The sequence below is a fragment of the Lithobates pipiens genome, unplaced genomic scaffold (genome assembly GCF_037356315.1).
Source record: "Lithobates pipiens isolate NorthernLeopardFrog02 unplaced genomic scaffold, aLitPip1_a1.2 Scaffold_27, whole genome shotgun sequence".
In the NCBI taxonomy this organism is placed as follows: domain Eukaryota; kingdom Metazoa; phylum Chordata; class Amphibia; order Anura; family Ranidae; genus Lithobates; species Lithobates pipiens.
Window position 1 is genome coordinate 85460834 of NW_027507788.1, and position 27127 is coordinate 85487960.

General features: G+C 44.1%; 1 protein-coding gene across 2 annotated transcripts in view; it reads right to left on the reverse strand.

Moving 5' to 3' along the window:
* Positions 1 to 1602: 1602 nt before the first annotated feature.
* Positions 1603 to 27127, reverse strand: part of TBC1D17 (TBC1 domain family member 17) — a 124934-nt gene continuing 99409 nt past the window's right edge. For both annotated transcript variants that reach the window (XM_077457155.1, XM_077457154.1), the window contains exons 14-17: positions 24435 to 24532; positions 22204 to 22320; positions 18240 to 18326; positions 1603 to 11107 (exon numbers count right to left, since the gene is read on the reverse strand). In XM_077457155.1, the coding sequence (XP_077313281.1) occupies positions 10895 to 11107; positions 18240 to 18326; positions 22204 to 22320; positions 24435 to 24532 (515 nt within the window). In that variant the 3' untranslated portion in view covers positions 1603 to 10894. The remainder of the gene's footprint in view (positions 11108 to 18239; positions 18327 to 22203; positions 22321 to 24434; positions 24533 to 27127) is intronic.

Sequence of the window (27127 nt, forward strand, 5' to 3'; positions counted from 1 at the left end):
GGTGTTGTCTGGCCCCAAATCGTGGAGAGACCCGCTGGACTGATGCCTGTGGTTCCTGCCATAGCTGACGGTGGGTCAGCTATGGAGACCCCAAAACAGTGAACCTCCTTGTCGAGATGGTGTTGAGATATACAGTGGTGGAGGATCTACTAAGCCCCACCAAGCGTCAAGGGCCCAGTCTGCCACGGCCTTTTCGATTAACTGCCGCCCTTCGAAAAGATGTCCCACTGAGCCCTGTAACAAACACCGGTACCTCCTTAGCGCTCTGTTCCTGTTCAGAGAGGAGGGGAGGTACAATGTTGGCAATGTCATTCCTGGGGGCACACTGCCCACTGCAAGAGGAGCCCATGGAATGCGTGGTTCTCCGGAGGGGTCTTTTTATGCCAATAAAGCATGCACAACACATCTTGACATTGGTGAGGGGAAATTTGAGTGTGCAGTTCGAGTGAACCACCTCCCTGCCAGGGCTTCATTGGATTCCGAAAGCATGGTAACCCTGGTTCATCCCAGAGTAATTGGGAGGATCGGCAAATGATGAAACTGCTAATAATTTGGTTAATGGTGATACAGTGTCAGAACATGAATACTGGGGGGGGGGGTCTTCTTCACTTCAGGTAATACTGGGAGGAGAAGATGAGGAAGTGGCCTCTACCCCTGCCAGATTTGGGTGTTCCCCAGGGGGCATTTGCTACAGCCCAGATGCAGGATCCCACTTTGGCCCTGGTACAGGAACAGGTTGTATTGGTAAATGGGGTTCCCCAAGAGCCAGGTGCGAATGAGCGATGGCCACACTTTGCAGATAAATTATTTTATTGTGTTAACAAAGTAAGAGAAAGTGTGGTAGAACAATTGCTGGTTCCCCAACAGTATAGACAACAGGTCCTGGGCCATAACGATGTGTTAGAGGGACACCTGGGAATTGAAAAGACAGAGGTACGGATCACCGGCCAGCTCTGAAAGCAGAGGTAAGGAAATACAGTATCTCTTGTACTACCTATCAGTTAACCACTCCAATAACTCACATCCGTAGCCCTTTGGTCCCTCTGCTCATAATTGAAGTCCCTTTCAAAAGGATAGCCATGCATATAGTGGGTCCCTTGGTAACGTCTGCTTGAGGTCACTTCCTACATACTGGTGATGACAGGGGGACTGACGCTGACCGGCTGCCTACTGGCAGACGTTTTTCTGGCATGCCCCTTTGACAGAAGACCTATGTTCGATCCCTGCTAAAATGGCTGAGATTCCATCTATCTATTGCTGGCTTTAGTCAAGCGATTTTGGAAATGGTAATGCCTGCCATTTGCAACTCAACAAAGGTTGATCTGTAATTCAAGAACCAGGTGGAAAATTCTCGGCCAAACAATGACTGCAACTCAAAGGATGCAGCTGCTGTTCAGGTATTCTAGCATCTGCGGTCTAAATACAATAGATGGCACAAAGTTCCCCCCATCCATCTTGTTTAGCTGTATATGGATAGCCTAATGGGGGGGGGGGGGGGGGGAGAAAGAGTTAACGGTGGTGTTTTCCTTCAAGACAAAAAAATAAAAATAAAAACACACAATGTCACCTCACACCCAAGTCTGTATTAAAACACAGAGAATATCTGGCAAAAATTGCTTTACATTTAATGCATTTTAAGGAAGGAAGCCATTAACCAAAGAGGTAGACAGCATGCCAAAAGTAAGTGTTTTATGTCATTACACAAGGGTATTCAGAGCAGTAATTTTATTTCTCAACTCACAAGGTGAACAAAGTTGGCATGTGGCGAGCGGGAAAGGCAGCACAGAAAATTAAATGACTGAATCCCGCACTAGTCAGTTTTCCCTTTTACAACGAGCGGTAACAAACAAACTGCATTAGCATTTACGCCGATATAGTTCTCTACAGGGACTTCCCTGTTGACCTTCACCAATCTATGCAAATATAGAAATATGTGTTAAGTACAGAATACAAATACAAACAGTTATAATACATTTAGAAGATAGTTACATAGAGGTATAAAAAGTGCAAAGCTTCATAACTGTAAAACCTTTTCGGGACAAGAAACTGCCCCTCCCCATACCCATCCATTAGCCGAAGCTCCTTCATTTTTGTTTATTTTCACTGCAGACAAGCATACAAACAGATGAATGATGAATGAGCTCCATCCTGGGATTTATTGTGTTATAGACCATAACATGCACCCCCCCACCCCCTCGCTAATACAGCCGGTGCTTACATTGGATCCATATAGGACTAACAACTACATGTCCATAAAAAGTGCAGTACAAATAATCTAACTTGCCATAATCCAAAGTCAGCTGTTTTAGGCCTTATTTTTACATAGCAAAAGTCTAAGGGATTTGTAATCAAATTTTAGGACTGAATATTTTACCAAAAGACTAGTTTGTATAATCCATGCGAGGCTGAAAATGTCCCTTTTATTGATGGGGGGGGGAAAAATGGATGCTATTGGCAGCAAGAACGGTTATTGCTCTGGACTGTTCATAAATAAAAGCCTGTTTTAATTACAGTGTGGCTAATAGAAATCCAAGCTAGCTGCTGCCACATATAAATTTTACAATTAACGTCAGCTGTATTTTCCCCTCTTCTTGCTTATATATAAAATGCTAAGGCAAGAGTTTTTACACAAAACTTAAAAGAGCATGTCCAGCAAAGCTTTTTTTTTTTTTTTTTTTTTTATATTTTTTTTTAGATAGTGTGGGGAAAGAATCATAAAACCTATGTCAGGTTTTTACTGCAATCTAGGGTTTTGTTAGAGATTTGCCCCAATTTCAGTTTACCAGGGGTCTCTCCAACAGCAGCACACACAGAATCACTTCCTGCCTGTCTGATCAACCATTGTCAGCAGGACAGGAAGCGAGGGGAAAATCTCTTCATTGGATAGCAGTTAAAACCTTGTGTTAATATGCCCTCAGGGATCTTCAAACTACGGCCCTCCAGCTACTGTGAAACTACACATCCCATGAGGCAGGGTAAAACTCTGACATTAACAGACATGACTGGGCATGAATGGAATTGTAGTGCCAACAACTGGAGGGCGCAAGTTTGAAGACCCCCAGTATATCCAATAAGAGCACCAAAATGGCATATTGGGAGTCCAAAGTAATTTATTAATGCCATAGGAAAGCAACAGGCACCCAACACGTTTGGTGGGTAAAAAAAAAAATCCCCCTTCGTCAGAACTCCTCTTTTAAACAGCAATGAGTGGTGCTAGCTCTTCCATACATTTTGCCACTGATACTGGTGCAAAACACACAAAAAAAATGGCAAAAAAAATCCACTGGGACCACAGCGCTCCACAAAGCAGGCCCTGGAATGGTTAGGCAGAAAAAAAGTGTGAAACCAAATGGTTAATGTGTGATGGCAAAGTAGCAGTATACCATTTAATAATCTCAAAAAGTAAATGTGATACTACAAATCAATATATAGTATATACGCAAATGGAATATGTTGAGTGGGCAGCCAACACTATACAAATAAATGCTACACTGAGAGGTGGGTGCTGCAGCCTGCAAAAGCAGGAGGGGATATTTCAATAAGGATGCACACAAGGGGAGAGAGCAAACAAGCGCAAGGGCCACCATAATGTAGTATTAAAAACAAACATTTTATGAAAAACAATGCAAGTTGCACTTGCAAGAGCAAGTAGGAGACAGGCAGAAGTGACAAGATTCGCAGCACCGGGGCTCAGCATCCAACCGTAAGGCAGGACGACTTCCTGTCAGCTTTCCTCTTGTCACTTACGCCTGTCTCATACTTGCTCTTGTGAGTGCAACTTACAATTTTTTAATAACGTGTTTGTTTTAATACTACACTAAGGTGGCCTTTGCACCGGTTTGTGTTCTCCCCTTACTGGCGCACGCACTGGTGGTTTACCTGCAAATCTGTCACAGATACATTTCAAAACATTGTCTAAGCCCTGATGAAGAGGGACTTTTACCCTTGGAACTCAACAGATGACTGTTGCTTTCTTGTGAAATGAATAAAAGACTTTGGATTCCCAAGACATTGTGCTGGTGCTCTTATTGGTTCTTTTAGACGTGGGTTTCTCGGTCGGGGCAAGCCCTACCCTTTGAGGGGTCCCTGTTTTGGCTGACCCCAAGCCATAAAGCTCAAATAACTTTTTTTTTTTTTTATTGACCTGAGATTTGTGTCCAGCTGTTCACTTCCACCCTTTCATGAGCAGTAAAAACCCAACAGTGTTCTAATGCTTCCTGCTCTAAAAGTTTTTGGCTTAATATAAACTTTAAGGTGCATGTTTGAAACAATCAGGAGGCTGTAATGCCTACTGGGATAGCCCTGCCCAAGCAACGGGAGCCTGATCAGTGCCAGTAAAAAGATTGTTTATACCAATGAATTTGTTTTTGCAAGGATTCCCCGAGACCTGAAAAATTATTTAAAGGGTTTCCCTTTGGTAAAAAGGTTGAGAATGGCTGGTTTATATTGTCTTGAATATGTATCAACCTAGAATATGGCAAATTTATACTGACTATCAGAAGCTGGATCTGGAAGAACTGAACAGCAATAAGCAAAATTTTGTATAAAATGTAATTCGTTTAGATAAAGATTTAATGTATTGCTGTATTTAGGTAGCAGATCGGCTTTAAATTATATGTTAAATTATAGTCAATAACATAGAATATATCATATTGTTAAAAGTGAACATAACCCCTTCACTTTCTTTGTCACTGCACTAGCTAGAGCTGACCTTATACGTATGTGACCTGCTCAATTGCAGAGTCCCATGCGTATCTGCATGCAAGAGGGGCCCATCTCCTGAGCACATCTATTCCCCATCCAGTCCCTAGATCACAGAAAGATGGTATTTATGAGCCCCCCTACAATGGTGAAAATAAACTCAGGAAATGGATGCTCCTCTTAACATTTCCTTAGCAGGCTTGTGGCACACTTGTTATAACAGTGCATTCCACTGGCTGCTGGTCATACAGTACCCCCAGGTGATATGTCTCCTTCATAGTAACATGACTTCCCCTGTCTTCTGGTAACATATTTTCCCACTGGGCTCTAGTATTTGCTGCATGCAGCCAGTGTGGCAACATGGCACCCCATTTTAGGTATCTTGGCAACATGGCATTGCACGAGCAACATAGCTCCCCACTGACTACATGTCACCTTTCTGGCAATGTGTTACCTCTGACAATCTCATGCCTTTTTCTGGTTATGGCAGCATGGCATGCCTCTGTCCAACACCAACCCTCTGGTTCCACTTACATTTCAGAGTATGTGTACTGCTTTATACTCACCCATGCTCTGTAATGTAGAAAAAGAGTAAAAAACTAAAAATGACCTATGATGAGTTCCTATTTGCTTATGGTGCCAAGAACTTAGATGCCATTTTGGTTGGTCTGAGGAAAACAGGCAAGAAGTTATACTATAACTATGATAAGGTAGGTGTTTCTCATAGACAATTGGTTTCTGCCTCTCAATCCCCCAAATCGTACTAAAAAAAAGATCAAAGAAAAATATATATTGACTAGTCGCTATCAGTAAAATCCATTGTTCCTACCTACAATTTAACAATTGGGGCTTATTGTTAGGCTCGATTCACACAGGGGGCGACGCGCCGCGACACGACTTGCCGTGCCGCGACCTGACAAGTCGCCCCCGTTCTGTACTACGGAACCGTTCTAAGAGGAGCGACTCGAGTCGCTCCGACCTAGAAAAAAGGTTCCTGTACTACTTTTGGGCGACCTCGGGCAAATTGCATTGACTTCTATACAGAAGTCATTTGAAAGTCGCCGCTGAGGTCGCGGCTCGGCAAGTCGGGTCGCCCCCTGTGTGAACCGAGCCTTACAGAGTAAACAGACAGTATGCTCCAAAGTGCCGCTACTTCTGTGCGCACACAACATTGCCCAAAATGCTAACAAAAGAAACTTTATTAACACTGCTATTTTCTTTAAACTATTTACCGGTACAAAAATCTTTAAAATGGAAAGGCCCCCAAAATAATATCTCCCCCAGATCTCCATTAAAGATAAAGTCCTGTAACTTACCGTACAAGGTCTTCATTTTAACAAACCACAATGCAGAGTTATGGCCATCTGTGCATTGTGGTGCGCTGGAAAGAAAGTGCATGTGCATTAAAAGTTCTGTTGTGGTACACTGGCTGTCCACTCAAAATGAATGAGCTCTCTTCCACCACGCTTGGTAAATTGCATGTAGTAATGCAGCCCAAATTATTAATTCAGCCCAGACAATTGATTGGAAGTTCCCACAGAAAATAAAAAAATGCGCAATTTTACTTCAAAATTTGCTGCGTTTTGCAGCCAGCGGTCAAAACGTTCCTATCCTGAACGTGAATCTTTCACGTTCAGTAAGCGAGGTTGAAACTCCCCTAACCGCAGCAGCTCCTAAACTATCCTAAAAACCTGTGTGTACATACACATAAGGCTTAAAGGGCTCATGCACACAGGATGTTTTTACAGCTGCTATTAGGGGCATCTAAACGGCCCTCCATGTCAGCCTATGTGTCCATGCACACAAGCTTTCAGAGGCGTTTGGAGGCAGTAGAAAAAAACGACAACCTGTGCGTTTATAAACAGAGGCTGTTGAGCTGTAAAAACACGGCTAAACGCTAACAAACTTTTTGCGTTTTTAGATGTTTTTACATTATAGGGTGCGTTTTTACCGTAAAAATGCCCAAAAACATGTATAAACGCTAATCAAAAATTTGAATAAAATTGCATTTTTACAGCTGCTTTTTCCTGGCGGCTGCACTGGCGTTTTTTAAACGTCCTATGTGCATGAGCCCTTTTAGAGTTGAGTTTAGGTGCTTCGGCAAAAAAACACCAAAAGCTCCTAAACACAAGTTTAAGAGCTGTAGTGTACATGAAGCCTAATACTAGATCTCACTGGTAGGTGAAGCTTTTATTTGTTTCTGCCTTTCCTAAAAAACAAAACAAAAAACAAACAGGACCTACAGGATTGGTGAACCTGTTACTACAACGAGGAATCATGATCACCGCCATTTTAAATTTTTCCTGCCAATCCCAGTTAGAAAATACTCTCCTACTTTTATGTAAAAATATGCTATAACAGGTGAATCTTAAAACACTGTATATTGATCACTATAAATGTATGGCCAAACTAAGGCTGAACTCCAGGTTTCATCTTAATTGCATTCTTACATTGGTCTAGCGTGAACCAATGTAAGTATGTATACTTTCATATCTGAGGGACTGATGTGGAAGCTGACAATCACTGTAGTAGTTAGAGCTACTACAGCGATCATCGTAATCTAATGGGGGTCACTTGTTCGATCAACACCACCACCATTCAGAGAAGGTCTTGTATTGTTTTCAATGTGTACAAGGAATTCTTTTATTGGAAAAGATGAAGATGGTTACATCACGGCTCCTCATCTAATCAGAGAAGGCCTTGAATTCATTGTAAAATGCATGCTTACATTGGTCTAGCTTGGACCAATGTAAGTATGTATAACTCATACATGAAGAACCAATGTGGAAGCAAACAATCACTGTAGTAGGTGGAGCTACTACAGTGATCACCGCAATCTTATGGGTCACTCATTCGCTCAACGCCACCACCATTCACAGAAAGTCTTGTATTTTTTCTATGGATACAAGGCATTCTTTGATTGGACAAGATGGAGATCATTACATCCTCCTCTCCACCTCATCTAATCAGAGAAAGCCTTGTATACATTGAAAAAAAGGGCGTTCTGTAAATAATGGCAGTGACCCCTGTGGTCAGTGCGCAGTGGGGCCGCCACTCAAAACAGGACCCAGAAGATTATGGTGCAATGGTGATTGTAAGTGCAATCAGCTGAACCTTGCAGAATAGAGATGTGGCACTACAGAGGTGGCCACCGAGTGTCCAAACTGGGAGTAGGTCACGGCTCATCAAACTACTAATCGCCACCTGCATTGCTTAGGTTAGCCCCACATCTCTATTCTGCAAGGTTCTTCTGATTACACTTCATTTTTAGTGCCTTCATGGTTATGCACTAACACCTGTCGGGTATGCACACCTCTGAACTTTAGAGTGGTGATGTTCTGAGCTCAGTTAACTCCAATCTGTCACATTTTGAAAATCTGTTTTCTAAATTGTGATTAAATGTATTTTCTATAAAGATTTTTTTTTCTATTTTTGGCACACTGTAGTTGGTCCTCCTTACACAACTCTTTATAGAGTTACCAGTCTGGTTACTCGTTTACATTGTTTTGCAATTAAGCTCATACTTGAAGTTCAGCTTTAAATAGGGAATGGATTTTGAAGAAACCGTCAGAATTTATTCCCAAAACGTAATTTGAGTCATTTTAACGTGACCTTATAGAGTACATCCTTTAAGTGGCCTTGTCCCTATAATCTAGGAACTACTTTTCTTGCCTGGACTGCCAAGGCTTGCAGTCTCCCATGTTCTGTTTGTATTACTTTTACCGCAGGGTGAGCTTCTATAAAGGCACTTTTGGAAGACAAGCTGCCCATTCAGCCTAGTGTTATGTGCCTCTCCCATCTCCTTCCTCTAACGAACGGAGATCAGCTTTCTTCCCAGCAAAAGTAGGATGGAAACAGACCACAGGAGGCTGCAGGCCATGATGTATAGAAAAGCATAAACATGCAATTCATGTGCGTTCCTATGCAGTGTGGGTGCATTATATTAGTTTGCTGAAGCACAATGCAGTGCGGTAAAATGCACATTTACCATGCATTACTGCAGCACATAGTTGCCCTAAAAATAAACCTCAAATTAAATCTAGCTTTTTACTCTCAAGTCCATCCATAAATATTTCTCCGAATACGATGTCACAATGAACATCATAACAAAATGTATTAGCATTAATACTGCAGTTGCAATTGTCACGTGCAAAAAAAAAAAAAGTATATATACATATGCCTAAAGCTGTCCATAGATTATTATTATTTTTTTTTTTAATCAGACGGTGAGCTGATCGAAAGAAACTGAACAGATTACCCCATCCACCCAAGCGTGGTAGATGGGGGAATAATCCCTGCAGCGCTATTGTATTCTTACAGCGGGGACCCCTCTTCTGTCAGAATACACTGGTCAGCTGCTGATCAAATGAAAATTTACCAACAGTCTATTCTGAAAGGATTCAATTGTTAGATCAACTTGAACAGAAATGGCCATCTATGGATCAAAATGTTGCCAGTCCCTACTGAACTGGCCAAACCTAGATCCATCTATGGTCAGCTTGATATACTAATGCTGAAATCCTCAGCTGCGAAGACACACAGGAGGGTGCAAACACCTAGTGCAATACCACCACTAATGTTTATAGAATTTAAAAGTCAAAAACATTCAACCGTGAGAATGAATAAGTGTATCAACACAACTCCAGCCATAGGCGATGCCATCTAACAATGCATCCTGCAGTTGGAAGGCTAACGTGTTTCTGGAGACGTGCAGCCATCTTCAGAGATCTAAAAAAGGGGTGCACACCTCCCAAAACACGTTAGCCTTCCAACTGCGGAATACATGGTTAGATGACATTAGCTATGGCTGGAGTGTTTGATGCACTTATTCGTTCTCATGTTTCTGAGTATGTCTTTGGCTTTCGAATTTAATAAACCTTGTTGGTAATAATGCACAAAGCGTTTGCACCCTCCTGTGTGTTTTCAGTTATTTTTGGAGATACCCTGCATTGGACGGAACATTACAGGTTGAGACACCATCGGATATACAAATATTTGAGCTCTGAAGTGTTAGCCCTTGTACACACGGTCAGAGAATCTGTCAGAATGAGTCTTATCGGACCGTGTCGTCGTATAATCCGACAGTGTGTGGTATGCATCGGACTGATTCCGTCCGAATCTCCGTCCGACCCAATTTTCCAACATGTTGGAAATATTTCCCGACCAACTGGGCCGGACGGACCTAATCCGATCATGTGTAGAGCATTTTCATCGGACCATGTGCCACGCATGCTCAGATCAAATTCCTACATCAAAGCTATTGGCTACTAGCCTGAATGTAGTCCCATCGTAACGAAATTACTTCATCACGTTCTGAAAGATCTGATTTTTTGCCAACTTGGCCCGACCGTGTGTATGCAACAGTTTCGGACACAATCCGTCGGGCAAAATCCGACGGATTTGGTTGGCAAAATCTCCGACCGTGTGTACGTGGGCTTAGAAGTTTTCTGTGACTGAAATCCTCAGCGCCTAAACAAAATTAGGAACATTAAAAAAGGTAGATAACCATGCCAAATGCCCATTTACGATTTGGACCATGACAAGGGAGCCAAGGCTATTGTATTCTAATTTTTCAGATTAAATAGAAGAAATTGAGGCAATGCAACAATGCTACATACTGCTTGAATAAGAATCTCACTGGCACCAGCTAAGGAGATAAAATCCTATTGTGCAATCTGACACAACGTATCTCACCTGACGCTAATTTTGGAGTTATAAATGGAGCATTAAAAACTTCAGACCCAATTTAATGACCAGTTTCTAAATGACAAAGCCAGCCATTAAAATTCTGCAGCCCTATGAAACAAAAATAAGTTCCCAGTTGAAAGCTGGGCATAGCAAACAAACGATCAGAATGCACACACGTAGTTAACAATGGTAAAAATTACAATCCCATCATATTCAAATATTTTACACAATGGTGGTTTTTTTTTTGTACAATGAGCTTTCATGGGTCTTTATGTACTTGCATGTTCCCAAGACATGGGTGGAGTATACAGACTTTGAAAACTCTTCTATTGCCGACAACGGAATCCTTCATTCTCAGTAAAAGGTAATTTTTTAGTAACCATCGATGGATGTGTGTGCGTGATCACATGACTGTGCGGAACCATATTAAGGCTGAAGTACTAGACAGGAGCCTGCTTATAAACGTAGACTTGTCACAGAGCAGGGCCTTCAAACATGGTCCAGGTCAGGGAGACAGGCTCTGTGATGTTGTGGTGTCCTCTGTTGGCAGGATCTCAATGCTACTGTCAGGCTGGCTTGGGGATACACTTTCGGTGAGGTCTAATTCCTGGACTTGACTTGGAGAAAGTGGCTGGGGAGAACTGGCAGTGTCTGTGCTGGGTGCTGGGCTCTTCACCTCGATCAGGCCAAGAAGCTCTTTAACATTAAGAGGCAACTCCTGCAGAAAAAGAACAAAATTGTAACATGAACATTCAACCTGCAATTCATTTGGAGATGCTTACGTTTAAAATTACAATTTTGCTGGACCTAAGACTTACTGTAGAACTAACATCTGCAATCTGTTGTATGTAATAAAAGGTTACTGCAGTCAAAAATGGAAATGAAAGTAGTAGGCATCACCAGTGTTACAGGAATCCTCTTCAAAAGAACTGGAGCCTCCAAGAAGATCATTTGGGGACTTTTTGAAAGTTACCATTTGCACAAATTTTGGCAACTTGGCCGTTCGGGCCAAGAGCTGTCCTACGAGGGCTGTACCCAAAGTAATGCAAAAGTAGGCATACTTTTTATAATACCACAGTTTGTTCAAATTTCACATGTTCGTAGCGTACCTCTTCCTCTTTAGTAGTTCTCCTTTTTCATTGCAGGTAAATAATGGATTCTAAGCAGAAGCAACACGCCGTCATTGAGTCCTTGATGAAGTAAAGGTGCAGGCTGTTCAACATCACAGAAGACTACAGGATGTTTATGGAGATGACACCACTAACAAAAGCTATGTCTTGTCATTGGTAACTCTTGTCAGTGGTGTCATCTCCGTAAACATTCTGTAGCTTTCTGTGGATATTGGACAGCTTGTACCCCACCTTCATCAAGAATGCAATGATGACACGTTGTTTCTGTTGCTGAATCCATTATTTACCTGTAATGAAAAAGAAGAAGAGTTATTATAGAGGAACAGTTACTCTACCAAAATGTAAAATTTTAATGACCTGTGTAAGTTATTGGAGATCTCAGAGCACACACTGTGCAAAAACCGAGTGTCATAAGGCTAATAGCAGCCTCAGCAGACTCCGTCCAAGCCCCACCCCCATAATTAAGCCTCGGGGCAGGGCAAAACACATTGGGGCCATGACTTGGACAGAGTCTGATGAGGTGGCTATCATCCTTATAATCCAGCTTTGCATGGTCTTAGATATAGCCAATGCCATATTATGTATTATGCACAGCAGGATCCACTGAACCGTGCTGTGAAAGCCTGAGCAGAGATCCAAAGCTTTTTTCAGGTTCACCTGTATAAGTTTAAGTGTTACTAAACCCACAACAGTAAAATCAGTTTGTGTTAGCAATAAAGCATGCTTGTTATACTCGTGGAACCTAAGGGGGTTAATCCTCTGCATTGTGTAAAAAGGTTGTTTTGATCCTATCTTCTCTAATCCTCCCCTTCTTCCACACTCCACAATCCATCTGTCGATAGCACAGAGCCCTAGGAGGCACTCTGCACATGCTCAGTTTGTGTGTATTGCTAGAGAGTTTTTTTTCTTGGCAGAGTGCATGTGATTAGCACAGGGCCAATTAGCACTCTCCAGACAGGGGTAGAGAATGAAAACTCCTATAAGCTTTAAAGAGGAAGTAAAACCTGATGGGTTTTACTTCCTCTTTTGCTCCCTTCAAATTAAAAGCATAATGGGCTAGTGTGCATCGCATAATTAGCCCATTATGTGACACTTACCTGCAAACGAATCCATTGCTGTCCCCTGTGCAGGCTGAATCCATCTTCAGCCCTCTTTCTTCCGAGGGCTGCAGACTCCGGCTCTGTGACTGGCCAGAGCCGCGGGAGCTGTCAGTAAAGGCACACGCTGGGGTGGGAGAAATGGCACAGATGTCCGTTTCTTCACAGCACAAGCAGGTGCACTACAAGTAAAATATCTCCTAAACGGCGCACGCTTAGGAGATATTTCCACTACCTATAGGTAAGCCTTATTCTAGGCTTGCCTATAGATTAAAGTCACTAGGGAGGGTTTACAACCACTTTAACCAGACACCAATAGAAGTCACAAGACTGCTATATACTGCTGATGAGAAAGATCATTTAGAAGTTTATATTTACTTACATAACTGCATTTCCATGTTCTGTGTACTGTGGGAGACCAGATATAGTGAATGTAGGTTCCTGGGTTTAGCACTTTAATAAAAAAAAAAGTTATGCACAGTTTTGCATTGCTTTTTGTACAGCCTTTTTATTAATGGAGGCAATACTATGTTCCTCATATGCCAACGTAGGGTTCTGATGGTAGTTAAAGAGAATTTCTGTAGTGGCCTAGGCAAGATTTTGCACCTTATGGTACCTATTGTGTTGTCTTGCATTTTTCTCTGTGAATGCCAAAGTGTTCTCTGATTGGACCAGGTGCAGGTCCCCCGCCACATCCCTTCACTTCATCCAATCAGAGATCAGAGATCATTACTGAGAAAAATTAAAGGTGTTCTGTGAATGGCACCCCCCCCCCCCCCCCCTAACGTGATTTCCAGCTTCCATAGAAATGCCACAGGTATGAAATATGCACATTTACATTGGTCCTGCGGAACAAATATAATTGCACTATAAAATCCACAACTGGAATTCAGATTTAAGTTTGCCTGGGATATACCTTTAAGACTTATTTTATTTCTATGTAACCAAGTTTGCAGAATACGGGTAAGCTAGTCTAAATAATTCTATATGGAAAACAACACAAATCTCAAATTACTGCAGAGGATCGCAACAGAGGTGAAATCCTGCCCTTTGTTTAACAGAAACCTAGATACATAGAGCAGTATCTATGTTTAGGATAAATCTCGCTACACTGCATTTTCCACCACAACGTCCTTGCTATCTTGTACGCATTGCAATCTCTTCAAGGATATTTCATTCCTCTAGTTTTGGTGGATTCAAGTAGAAAAAAAATACGTTGGCAAGGGCAAATCAGAATTACCGATCAGCTATTGCACTATTAACATATTTAACGTATTGTGATAAGAGTAGGATGATATTTAAAAGGGGTGTTACCCCCGTATCCTCCCACACTCGCTCTTCAATGGTCACACGGACAGCTGTATTAAAAACTGATATTGTGCCCTACTGGGGGCCATAAGGCTTCTTGGCGTGCCAAATAATGTACATCGGTATCTCCTGGAATGGAGCAGAAGTACCTCTGCTGTTAGAATTCTCTCTGCTGGTACCAGACTATAGGAAAATCAAGCGAACGATTGTCTGGTTTTCCTTGATGTTTCACAGCAAGTCCAAAATTCTTGTACGACAAAGGCTTTTTTGTTTGTTGTTTCTTGTTTCTGATCATGCACAGTCTTTTGTATCTGATTTTTTTTTTCATACAAAAACCGTACACATTAAACGAAAATTGTTAATTCGGTTCACGTACAAGAATTTTTTTTGAGTATGTCTCTTTGGAAACCTGTTTGGAAAGTATGAATCGGATGTTGAAAGTTGTGTACACACACTATCCGAAAATCGAATGATCGTACCCATGTATGGAATTTTATAGTGTGTACCCTGCTTAAAATGGTTGTAAAGGCAGAAGGTTTTTTTTTTATCTTAAAGCGGGAGTCCACCGGGACTCCGCGTTTTTTTTTTTTTTTTTTAAAGCCAGCAGCTACAAATACTGCAGCTGCTGACTTTTAAAATAGTGACACTTACCTGTCCAGCGCGCCCGCGATGTCGGCACCCGATGCCGATCGCTAGGTCATCTGTCGGGTCCTGCCGCCGCCATCTTGGGTATGGGAATCAGGAAATGGAGCCTTTCGGCTTCATTTCCCGGTTCCCTACTGCGCATGCGCGAGCCGTGAGCCGCAATCCGGACGGTCCCCACTGCCTCTGGGAACTGTGTGTTTCCCAGCAGGCAGCGGGGCACTTGGCGCAAAGGGGCGGGCAGTTGCGGAAAGGGGCGTAATCTACGCCCCTTTCCGCAGACAGCTATACCGGAAGTGGGTGCAGTTACCTGGATTATCCAGGTAACTGCACCCCCCTCCCCCCTGAAAGGTGCCAATTGTGGCGCCGGAGGGGGGGGGGGTTCCGATGAGCGGAGGTCCATTTTAGGGTGGACCTCCGCTTTAATACATTCTATGCAATAAGATAAAAAGCCTTCTGTGTGCAGCAGCCCCCCTAATACCTGAACTCCCCCTCGATCAAGTGATGTCCACGAATGCCTCAGCTGTCCTGGACTCACCCTTCATTGGCTCCCACTGCTGTCAAAGTCAGTTAGCCAATGAGGAGAGAGAGGGGACAGGGGGGCTGAACCAGGGCTCTGTGTCTGAATGGATACATGGAGCTGCAGCTCAGGTCGAGTGCCCCCATAGCAAGCTGCTTGCTGTGGGGGCACTCAAAAGGAGGTAGGAACCAGAAGCGCTGGAAAGGTACCCGAGAAGAGGAGGATTGGGGCTGCTCTGTGCACAACCACTACACAGAGCTGGTAAGTATAACATGTTTGTTATTTTTATAGGAAAAAAAAGAACGAGACTTTACAATCACTTTAAAGGAGACGTCCAGCCTGAGCTCATTTGGCTGGGCTTCTGCTATGGGTCACAGGAGTGCAATTAATTTTGCACTCCTGTGACCCATTTTCAAAGAGCGGTCTGAAGTCCGCTCTCTGCCGACGTTACACAGATCAGTCTAGGCACTGCGTTATCCCGACTTCGGAAGTCTGGATCTTCCAGGTGCCTGGACTGATGGCAGTCTCAGCCTCTCAGCGAGCTGCTGAGACGGTTGATCCCCCGTCCCTCCACAGCTCGGCGCTCCAATGATCGTGGAGAAGCAGAGCAGGAGAGCTGTTGAATGACAGTCAGCAGCTCTCCTCTCGGGGAGGTGAGAGAACTGAGCCATCAGTGGTGTTCTGTGGCTCAGTTCTCAGTGAAAAGATGGAGGGGGACAGATGCAGCATTGGTCCGATGCTCCATCCGCCAAGGTAAGTATAAAACAGCAAAAAACACCAAACCCATATTTCTCCTTTTAAAAGATATATGTAAAAGACAGCTATGCAGGAAAGCTTGCCAATTTTAATGCCAGCTGCTATTGGCAGACACTAGAGGGGATATTTTATTTGGAAGAAAACCTGGCTATTTGATGCACACATTTACAGCTAGTTTATACTAGGAATGCGATCGCTCTTCAGAGAGAATTTGACAGGCATATCTCCTCACCGCCTGTTTTAAATCCCCTAAAATGCAGAATCACTATGCCACAACCACATGCATTGCATGCAGTTGCAGCGCAGCCCCATTCACTTGCAGGACGCAGCTCTGACCGACACGGTGCTTGTGAAGTGTGTGGCCTAAGCCATCGCTGCTCCAGCCACACCACTGATGCATTTCAATCAAGCCCTGATGTGTGGGGTGAAACGCGGCAGCCAATGTCTAGAGCAGCGCTGGCTGAAGCCATACCTTTTCACGAGCAGAGAGTCAGAAGCTCTATCACAATATTTCAAGTCATTGGGACAGGCAAAGCTCCCTGTTGCTGCTAATTGCAGAGCTTTAGCTGTGATTCAGTGTGGGGGGTAAGGAGGGGGGGGGGGGGGGTGGTGTCAGACAACTGCAGAGAGGCCGCTGCTTACAAACAAAAAGCAGGAGTTTTCTCTGCAGCTGACTGTCAAGGGCAAGTTGTTCTGCTGGCACTGGGAGGCTGAATTATATAGAAGGCAACATGAAAATATTTATATTATTTAGCTGAAAATGGGCTTTAGGCTCGGTTCACACAGGGGCAACTGCGATCCGACTTGAGGTCGCCCCTGGTCGCCTCAGGTCGGACAACATTTAAAAATCAATGTAAGTGAATGAGAGCCATCTTAATGCACGCGACTGAATGTGACACCGCCCCTTGTCCCTATATAAGTGGCAGCGCAGCGCTTCCCTGGCATTGCGGCCGGAGAGAGCGTCGAGTCAACATCTCCTGGAGAAGAAGAACGGAAGGTGGCGACGGCGGCGACAGAAGACCGGGCCACCGCCTGTAAAAGCTATAAGAAGACGCGGTGGCCCGGCAGAAGAACCGAAGAGGGGGACAAGACCCCCGAAGTCGGAAGAAGAGGCCGGCGGCGAGGAAGAAAGCCGGACTCCTCCGCTAGCAAAAGAGCTAGAAGAAGATAGCGGAGGAGTCCGGCGAGAAGACCCCCGAAGACGGAAGACCCCCGGAGCTGTGCAATAAAGTATTTTATCTCGTGTGTTGTGTTTTTTTTTTGTACTTTTATTTTACAGGTGAATGGGTAGGGGTACATTGTACCCCATACTCATTCACATAGGGTGGGGGGCCAGTATCCGGGGGCCCCCTTATTAAAGGGGGCTCCCGGATTCCGATAAGCCCCCCGCCCGCAGACCCCGACAACCAACGGCCAGGGTTGTTGGGAAGAGGCCCTTGTCCTCATCAACATGGGGACAAGGTGCTTTGGGGTGGGGGGGCTGCACGCCCCCCCTCCCCCAAGGCACCCCCCATGTTGAGGGAACGCGGCCTGGTACGGCTCAGGAGGGTGGGGGCCACCCGCTCGTTCCCACCCCCTTTCCTGGCCGGCCGGGTAGCGTGCTCGGATAAGGGTCTGGTGTGGATCTGGGGGGGACCCCCACGCCGTTTTTTCGGCATAGGGGGGTTCCCCTTGGAATCCATACCAGATCTAAGGGCCTGGTATGCTCTCGGAGGGGGAACCCATTCCAAATTTTTTTCAGAAATTTGGCGTGGAGTTCCCCCTTCAGAGCTCATTCTCTGATTGGCCACGGCAAAAGTCGCGCTGTTAAGTAGTGCCAAGTCGCGCTGTCAATCATTCACAAGTCGTCTCCAAGTTGCCTTTCCAAAGTCGTGTCGCCCCTGTGTGAACCGAGCCTTATTGGCACCATGATACAAAAAAAATATACATCAATACTTAAAAAACAACAAAAAAACAAAACAAAAAAACTAAGAATTTTTCCAAACTTTTTAACACTAGTATACTCCAACTAGCATAACCATGGGATAGAAGACATTTCGGTGTTTGCACTCTCTTGCGCTCACCCATTAGCTCCTAGATGCCCTGGTCTACAGTTTAGTCCTAAATCAGAGCCTGGCTCAATCCCCACCCTGCACCCCACAATGTTGCAGCACTGTGACATGATGGTGAAGTCACAATTTCATACAGCACTTTCTTAGTTTTTCTATTTCATCTTATATTGTGCTTTATTTTTTATTTCTTGAGTGACACATTCGCTTTAAACAGAAAAAAAAATACCCATAAACACTGCTACCCATACTGATGAAACCACAGGCTGGCTGTCATAGAAGAGGCAATGGTTAGGTCACAAAGCATTGGCGGTGCTGCAGCGTTAGCAGCCACAACCCCGGCACTCACCTGACAGTGTGCCAGCTGCTGATTCAGAGCTTCAGCACGACACAGAATGTCCTCCACGCTCATCTTCATGGTCAGCTCGTTAATGTGCTGAACAGAGGCAAAGCAACAGATAAATAAGGTCTGCAGAAACATACTGTATAGGAAGTAATACAAAAAAAAAAAAAAACACTAAAATCACAGGATAAGCAGAAAAAGTAGCGCATAATACATTTTTTGTTGTTTCGATGCAAAACTCATTTTTTTAATTGAGTCTTATTGTATCTGTATGACATTTAAAGGGTCAGCGCATCCATAACTGATATTACTGGTTTTGCTGCTGCAGAACTAAACTCACTATACTTACATCCTCTCTAACTGTACAAAGTCCCTTAAGACGCCGTCCTCGGCACCGGCATTTTCTCCCCCACTCCTTCCAAGTGCTGGTCTTCGCGCGTCTCCATTGGCTGGCGCGGGAGGAGGTAACTCCTGAGTCAGTCATCTTGGCACTCAGAGCATTGTGATGTAAACTGAGCTGGGCATGCCCAGCTCAGTTTACATACCACAGAAAACTGCAAGCAGGTAGATATTTCATTTCTCTTCTACGATAAATAGTCTGCCTGTTCACAAGTTTTTTTTTAACCTCTTCCTGTCACTGCCCCTCGACCCCTTAAGAGCTTCTAGTATGCATCAGGAGCTTTCAACCCCCCCCCCCCCCCCCCCCGCTGGTAACCATATAGGTAGTGCGCAGGGCGTGTGCTCTTATCACAGACAAATGTTTACATAGGGCCGCATATAAATGCGGCCTCTTGGCATTAAAGCCTCTATATGCAGGGAAGTTAAAATGCCTGGTGTTCCGCTTTAAGCCCTTGTTTAGACTTGTATTGGTCTCTTAACAGCAATTTGCATTTGTGTCACTCTTTAGAGTGTGTTTAACAGGCGCTGAGGAGGCGTGTATCACTTCCTCACTGTCTGCTTTGGCTCCCTAAATGTTGGGCTACAGCACCGCAACTGCGTGCATTGCATGTGGTTGAGGGGCAGTTGAAGCATGGCCCCATTCACTTAAATGGACAAAGACTTGGGGGCCACACTAACTATGCATCACATTAAAGATTGTGCTGCTATAAGACCATAGAAACAGAGCAAAAGATTACAGCGTACACATACAAAAATGTGATTTAAAATCCTACAAGGCTATTTAAAGCACCTGAACATACTAAGCATATATGAGCACCGCCTCATCCCTCACCAGTACTTCTAATCAGTGTCCACCTAAATTAAAGGAGGTGTCCACCTAAAAAAAAAAAAGGAGTGCATTTCTCCCATGGTTGACCTTGTAGGATTTTAAATAACATTTTTGTATGTGTACGCTGTAATCTTTTGTTCTGTTTGTGTGGTCTTATAGCAGCACCATCTATAATTTGATGCATAGTTAGGTTGTCCCCCCCAGTATTTGTTTGTCTGTTATATGGGTGCTGACCAGACCCCTTGGGATGGAGCACCCCTTCACCCCCCATCAGTAATTCTAATCAGTGTCCACCTGTGTTTATAAGAGGAGTCCTTTCAGTTCTCCCATAAAGAGGAGTGTATTTCTCCCATGGATGAGACGTGGGATCTTTCATTCTATGAATAGTGTAGGACCCACTAAAAGTGGGGTACTTTGATGCAGTAGTGGGCTTAAGCACCGTATGGCCATGTGGTGTGACCAAATTCCCATATTTGCTTATTATATTCAGGTGCTTTAAAAAGCCTTGTAGGATTTTAAATGACATTTTTGTATGTGTGTGGTATAATCTATTATCACTTAAATGGGTCGTGTTCGGTGGGTGGTAGTGCCCGACAAATCTAACCGGGGGTATACTTCCTGCTGTGGCGGGAAAGCAACATGGCATGTGTCCACCCCCTGGCCACTGCCTTTCTAACTAATGGGGAAGCGGTTGAGGCGTGGTAAAATCTACGTTCAACAGTGTGGTTTTACTGTCCCCAACCACTAAATGAGCCCTAAACCATCTGACAGTTTCCCCTTTGGGGATCTAATAGTGAAATATCTGTGCATATGTTTATGAATATGCACAGGTGCTATGCACATTATGCTCAATGGCTATTTACGGTATTTTATACTAGCATACTAGTGTGCCTGTCCCAGAACAGGAAGTTTATAGAGTGAATGAAATTGTCAGAGCAGAGTGCAGTGTGCCGGTGTTTGGGGACACAAGCAGCAGAGGGACATACATGGAAGGGAGCAGATTGTCAGTGCAGAGTGTAGTGTGCCAGTGATTGGGAACACAGGCAGCAGAGGGACATACATGGAAGGGAGCAGAATGTAGTGTGCCGGTGATTGGGGACACAGGCAGCAGAGGGACATACATGGAAGGGATCGGATTGTCAGTGCAGAGTGTAGTGTGCCAGTGATTAGGGACACAGGCAGCAGAGGGTACACACATGGAAGAGAGCAGAGGGGGCACACACAAGGAAGGGGGGAGCTGATTGTCAGGGCAGAGTGTAGTGGGCCAGGGATTGAGAACACAGGCAGCAGAGGGGACACACAAAGAAGGGAGGGGGGCTGATTGGCAGAGTGTAGTGTGCCGGTGATTGCGGACACAGGCAGCAGAGGGGACATTTGTGGAGAGGAGCTAATTGTGAGAGTACAGCTCGTGCAAGTGGTAGAGAACACAGGCAACAGAGAAACCAACTTAAAAAAATGGAGGGGAATGTTCAGCTTAAAGTGGTTGCATACCAGAAGTGACTGGCCTCAGATGAAACAAATCCCCCTATGTAAGTTGTACCTGTTTATCTGCAGCCTGCTCTACCTTATAGTCCCCAAAAGCACACATTTTTCCAGCATTTATGAACATCGAGCAGAAAGCTGAGTGTAATGAATTAACACACCACTCTCTACACAGTCTCATAGAGAAACATGCACAGCTGAGGCTATCAATCACCTACTGTGTGCTTGAGGCCCCCTTCCAGTGATTGCATATAGCAGTGGAAGGAAACGTCAGAAAGGACTAAATACCATGAACTGAGGCAAGCACACTCGATAGTAGCATATGCTTTTTTTAATTTATAATTTCAAAAGTTTACAACTACTTAGAGAGAAAAACTCTCCAAAGTCAATTAAAAAGTGCAGCAGGGACATAAACAGCAATACAAATTTGTCAGGGTTTTTAACCCCTCACCAACCTAATGTATACTTTGAAAGTAAATAATTAAAGCTGGCCATAAAATATACAAATTGCTGCCGGTTTCAGATAAACCGATTGAAATTCGCTCTGTGGGTGGTCCTGTTGCCACCCTCCTGCTTGACCCCCTTCAATTTTTTTTTTGTCTGCTGAACAGCGATTACTTCCAATCAGATGCAGCCACTGTTTGGGTATTCTGCCAGCTGCTGGTGCCAGCTGTCAGAAAACAATAGCTGCAGGGGGAGATTTATCCACTTGTGCTGTAAAGTGTGGATGGAGGAATCTGTTTTTTGTTCAGCCCACAGGGGTCTCCAAGCTTTCCAGTAAAGGGCCACACTGTATACTTTAGAAAAAATTCTTGTCTATACAAATATTTCTAAAGAATTAACAACATTTAATTGAATGAACAAACGAGCTCCAAGAAATAGCTTCATATCAGAAGTCATCCATCACATCAGAAGTAACCCCTTTCACATCAGATGCCTTACCATAACATCAGAGCCCCTCTTTCACATAAAAATCTCACCATCATTTCAGAGCCGCCTTACATTAGGGCTCCTATTAGAGTTCCCCCATTCATCAGAGTCCCCCTTACATCAGGGCATTTATCAGAGGTGGAGACTAGTCTGAAGATAGTCTGAAGATACGCCATTGACGATAGCTGTGGGTGGACAAAATCCCAAAGTGGGCCGGTTGTGGCCTGTAGGCCGTAGTTTGGAGACCCTTTCTCTATACCATAATGGGATGAAAACGGCAGTTTGTAGGACCATTACAAAGAAAAAGATGAGCGGTTTAAAAACCCGTACCTTCAGGATCTCGTTGAAGCCGTAGTCTGAATGCATTAGCGCTTCTCTCTCCAGGTCAAGGATACCGCAGCCAATGAGCAGGTGGAAATTGGGGCAGGGAAGACCTGTCCATAACACCTTGATTGAAACAAATAAACAAAGCAGAGTATTTCTGTGCGTGTTTATTTTGATGGATCTGAATCAGAATGGAATTTGGCATTATAGGAGACGTCTGTAGAATTTCACACTGAACATCTGATATGTGGGCAGCCTGAAGCGGTTTAGAGCAATGCTCATAGAAAATGGGATTTAATAGTCTGGTGATCAACACTAGGCCAGGAGTTATGCTATGTTAATAAATGACCATTCATTTTGCTGCTTCACAGAAAGGACTGCTAGTACCCCTTGACGTTAGATGATGGTTTGCTGTCCCAAATGATTTTGGCAGGATTAAAACGTATGTGAAGACCGAATTTTTCCAATAAAGGGTTAAACTGTTTGTCAAGTCTTTTCTGCTGTCAGCGTCACCAACAGATTCACCTTCTCCATTTGTCCCTTTGATCATTGTCACCAAGACACAAATTGAGAAAATCCACAATTTTGAACAGGTGAGGGAAAAAAACTCCAAAGGGGACTCCCGTTCCTGTGCCAATTCTCTCACATGGGAATCCTATTCAATTTGGGAAGATTTCCTCCTATTACTTGTTGCGCCTCCAGGACAGCAAGTGAAGGGAAATTTCCCCAGCAGGACACAGGCAAAAAAAAAATTAACTGGATTGGGGTTTAAACTTTCCTTGCTATATCTGGAACTTAAAGGAGGGGGGCATGGCTAGGCTTGGTATGGGAGAGGATGTGCTGCCCTGTGCTTCCGCTGATGATCTGCCTAAATACCAGCAAAAGAGGCATCTCCTGGGGCTATAATCATCCGCAATTACCTTCCCACAGAGCGGCTCACCAGCAGGAATGACCCTGCAGCGACATCAAATTACGAGGGCAATGTGGCTGAAAGACCTCAGAGTGGTGCTGGACCCTGGGCCTCAAGATGGCACTGACCAGCTCCCTGACTAAAGACTGGGGCAGAGATGCTGCGGAGCACTTTGCCTGGAGCGTGGCTCCGGTTCTCTCTGGATCTACCAGTGAGATGGCCTCGGCAACTTCAGGAACGATGAAACTTGAAGTATGACCAAAGTCCCACTTTAAGAATATGGTGGGAAGTCTTTGGGATGTTAGAGTCCGGTCCTACTCCCATGGATCAAAAGAGTGCACTTAGTTCTGCATTCCTGTGACCCAGATTCAGCAGACATCGGGCTAAATTCCGCTTCCGGCTGCCATCACAGAGTCTATCCAGATTTTGCAGGGATACGGACAATAATGTTAGAATCTGCCCAGATGCCCGACCAGCAGCTGGCCTGGCCTCTCAATTTGCTGCCGAGTCTACATCCATCCCTTTTATTCTGGATGTACAACAGCAGCGAACAGCATGACATGGCCAAAGTGCCATATTGCCAAACTAGAGTACAGGCACAGCCTATACAGCAGCATTATGCCCCTTTCACACTGGGGTGGGAACGGCGTCGGTGGTAAAACGGCGCTATTTTTAGTGCTGCTTTACTATCGCTTTAGTGGTGGTATTTGGCCGCTAGCGGGTGGTTTAACCCCCCTGCTAGCAGCGGAGAACGGGTTAAAACCCCCGCAAAGCGCTGCTGCATCAGCGCTTTGCCGACGGTATAGCCGCGCTGCCCCACTGATTTCAATCTGAGGGAGCGATGTATACACCACTCTCCAAAGATGCTGCTAGCAGGACTTTTTTTACCGTCCTGCCAGCACACTGCTCCAGGGTGAAATCCCCAGCAGCGGCACTTTCAGGGCGATTTGAAGGTGCTATTGAAAGGGGTCTCACACAAGGGGGGGGGGGGGGGGGGGGGGGAGAGATTTAGTAGAACTGGTGCACACCAATCAGCTTCTAACTTCAGCTGGCTCAATTAAGCTTTGAGAATAAAAACTGGAAGCTGATTGGTTACTATGCACAACTGCACCAGTTTTACTAAATCTTATCCTGTAGGAATAGCCTCAGAGGTGCACAATATTGATGTAAAAAAAAAAAAAAAACATGCACAACAAGGAACTAGAATATCCAGGGTACATTCCACTAGTTAGTTAGTTATGACCTCAAAAATAATAGAACATTTTCAACAGATCTGCTGCTACAAGCATTTTGGAGAAAAGATCGCACATCAATAACTGGCACTTACCTCCCACAGCAGGAGAATATCCTGGAAAGAAAATTCACGTTTGTACCAGATGAGGATCCACCTGAAGCAAAAACTTAGATTACCCGATTCTTTGGAATCTGCCAGGAGAAAAAATAGACATTCATTAGGAGGAAATCATGTACACAATATTTCCTTGAAGCAAAATTGTCACAATCTTGGGCAATCGAAACCTAATGTACAGTTATGTACAGCATATCAAAATGATCAGTAGATTTAGATTGCTAGGCAACTGGACATGAATCTTTACCCGTTAAAAGTCTACTCTACCCCCATTTTACAATGTCAGTCTCTATTTGTTTATTATTATCCCTAAAAGAACACACTCAAGTTCACTAAAAAGCTCTGCAGCCCCCCAAGCTACTGTAAGGCAAGCCAGCTTTCACCACAGCTGGAAGAAAAGAAAATCACTCAATTCCCCCATCAACGTAGTCAGTCTTTCAGGGGGAATGCCTCCCGCAGCGCTATTCTGCCAGTGGGGGGGTGCAGGCAGCCTTACCGGCCAGCCAAACAAAATGATTACTGCTAGCGTCTATAGTCCGACAGGCTGGTTGTACCCAAGTCGATCGATGAATCAATTTGAATACCATCAGCCTGCACATAGATGCATAGAATCTTGGCCAGTCCCTGCTGAGCCAGCCGAATTTCAATCCATGTATGGCCAGCTTAAAGCGGTAGTAAACTGCATGTGGTTAAAAAAAAAAAAAAAAAAAAAATCCCTGCAAGGCAATGTCATAATGAGTTAGTATTGCATACTAACCCATTATGAGAGACTTACCTTAGAACAAAGCCATCCAACTCTGCGATGTCACCGCTGAGAGGGTCTTCCTTCCAGGTTCACAGCCTCTGGCTGCATGAGTGGCCTGGGGTGCGATAACTTCACTGCGTGGGAAGTGAGGTAATCGGCTACATGTACTCTGAATATCTCCTAAACTGTGCAAGTTCAGGAGATCTTCACAGTACTTGCAGGCAGCGGCGGTCCATCCGTTAGGGGGGCCCCTCCCATCCATGCATCCAGCTACCTGACCTACATACAGGGCACCGGATGCATGGATTACAATGGCAGGGGTGTTTTTTTCGAAGCACGTGATTAGAGCCAGAGGCTCTAATAGGCTTCAAAAAAAGGGTGTGCTCGGGGCACAGTGATCCCACGCAGTTGTGTGACAATAGTGAGGAGGAAGGAGGAGGAGCTCACGGCTCTGAACAAGGAGTTTATTCTTCACCTATTTATTTATTTTTTTTAAGCAGAGAGCCTAGAAAATAAAATGGAGGTTGTCATGATTTTTTTATGCCGTGTGGTATTTGCACAGCGTTTTTATGGGAAAAAAATTAACTTAAATTCATTTTAGTGCACACAAACACAATATAGTACTAAATTTTTTGCTAAAATATAAAAAAAAGATTATGTTACGCAAAAGTTAGTTAAGTAAAAAAAAATATCAAAACATGTCACGCTTTAAAAATTGTGCAGGCCCATGGAACAGTGACACACTACGGTACATTCAATTATCTATAGGTGATGCTTTAGAAAGCCTTTACAGGGTACCACTTTAGATTTACACAGGAGGTCTGGTGCTAGAATTATTGCTCTTGATCTGATTTTCAGTGATACCGCACATGTTTGGTGTGATTTCGAAGTAGAAACAGTTTTTTTTCCCCATCTATGTTCCACTGGCGAGATTTCACTTCACTTCCTGTCCCATAGTCAAAACAGGAATTAGAGCAAATACCTCCAAAGTGAGGGAATTATTGGTTTGCCTGCAACTCAGAGTACCAAAAAAAAAAAAAAAGGAGGTAGTTCAGAGCCCAATTATAGATGAGTTATGCCGTGTTTGTCGGACTGAACTCCGAAGGACTTTTCAACGGAGTTCCGCCAAAACGAACTTATCTACACACAATCACACCAAAGTCCAACGGATTAGACCGTGATGACGTACGACCGGACTAGAATAAGGAAATTCATAGCCAGTAGCCAATAGCTGCCCTAGCGTCAGTTTTCATCTGACGGACTAGCATACAGAAGAATGTATTTTTCGCCCGGACTCAAGTCCGTCGGAAAGATTTAAAACTTGTTCTTAATCTAAAGTCTGTCTGATTTTTGACAGCAAAGGTCCGATGAAGCCCACACACGGTCGAATTGTCAGATGGATTTGTTCCGTCGGACCTTTGCTGACGAAAAGTCCTTAGGAGGACACCCAAGTTCATTTTTAGTAGCTACCAAGGATTCCCTCACTTTGGAGGGATTTCCTTGAATTCCTGTTTTGCCTATGGGACAAAGTAAAGGGAAATCCACCCCCTTCCCTTCCTTTCCAGACAGAAATTAATACTTGACAACTGTTTTAATCCTTCTCCACTCCACTCCTCTCCAAAGTTACATACAAACGTTTTGCCTTTTGTTATACTTTAAGATTGACAGTTGATTTACTAAAACTGAGGGGTGCAAAAACTGGTGCAGCTCTGTACAGAAAGCTTAAATGTCAAAGCTTATTTGAACAAGCTGAACTTAGAAGCTGATTGGCTACCATGCACAGCTGCACCAGATTTTGCACTCTTCAGTTTTAGTAAATCAACCCCAATGTCTATATTTGTTCTGACTTTTATTAGAGATAGGCAGAGTCCATACTGCAGCAACAGATATGTTTTTTTCATAATGAACAAGCTTGCTTCAACATAGA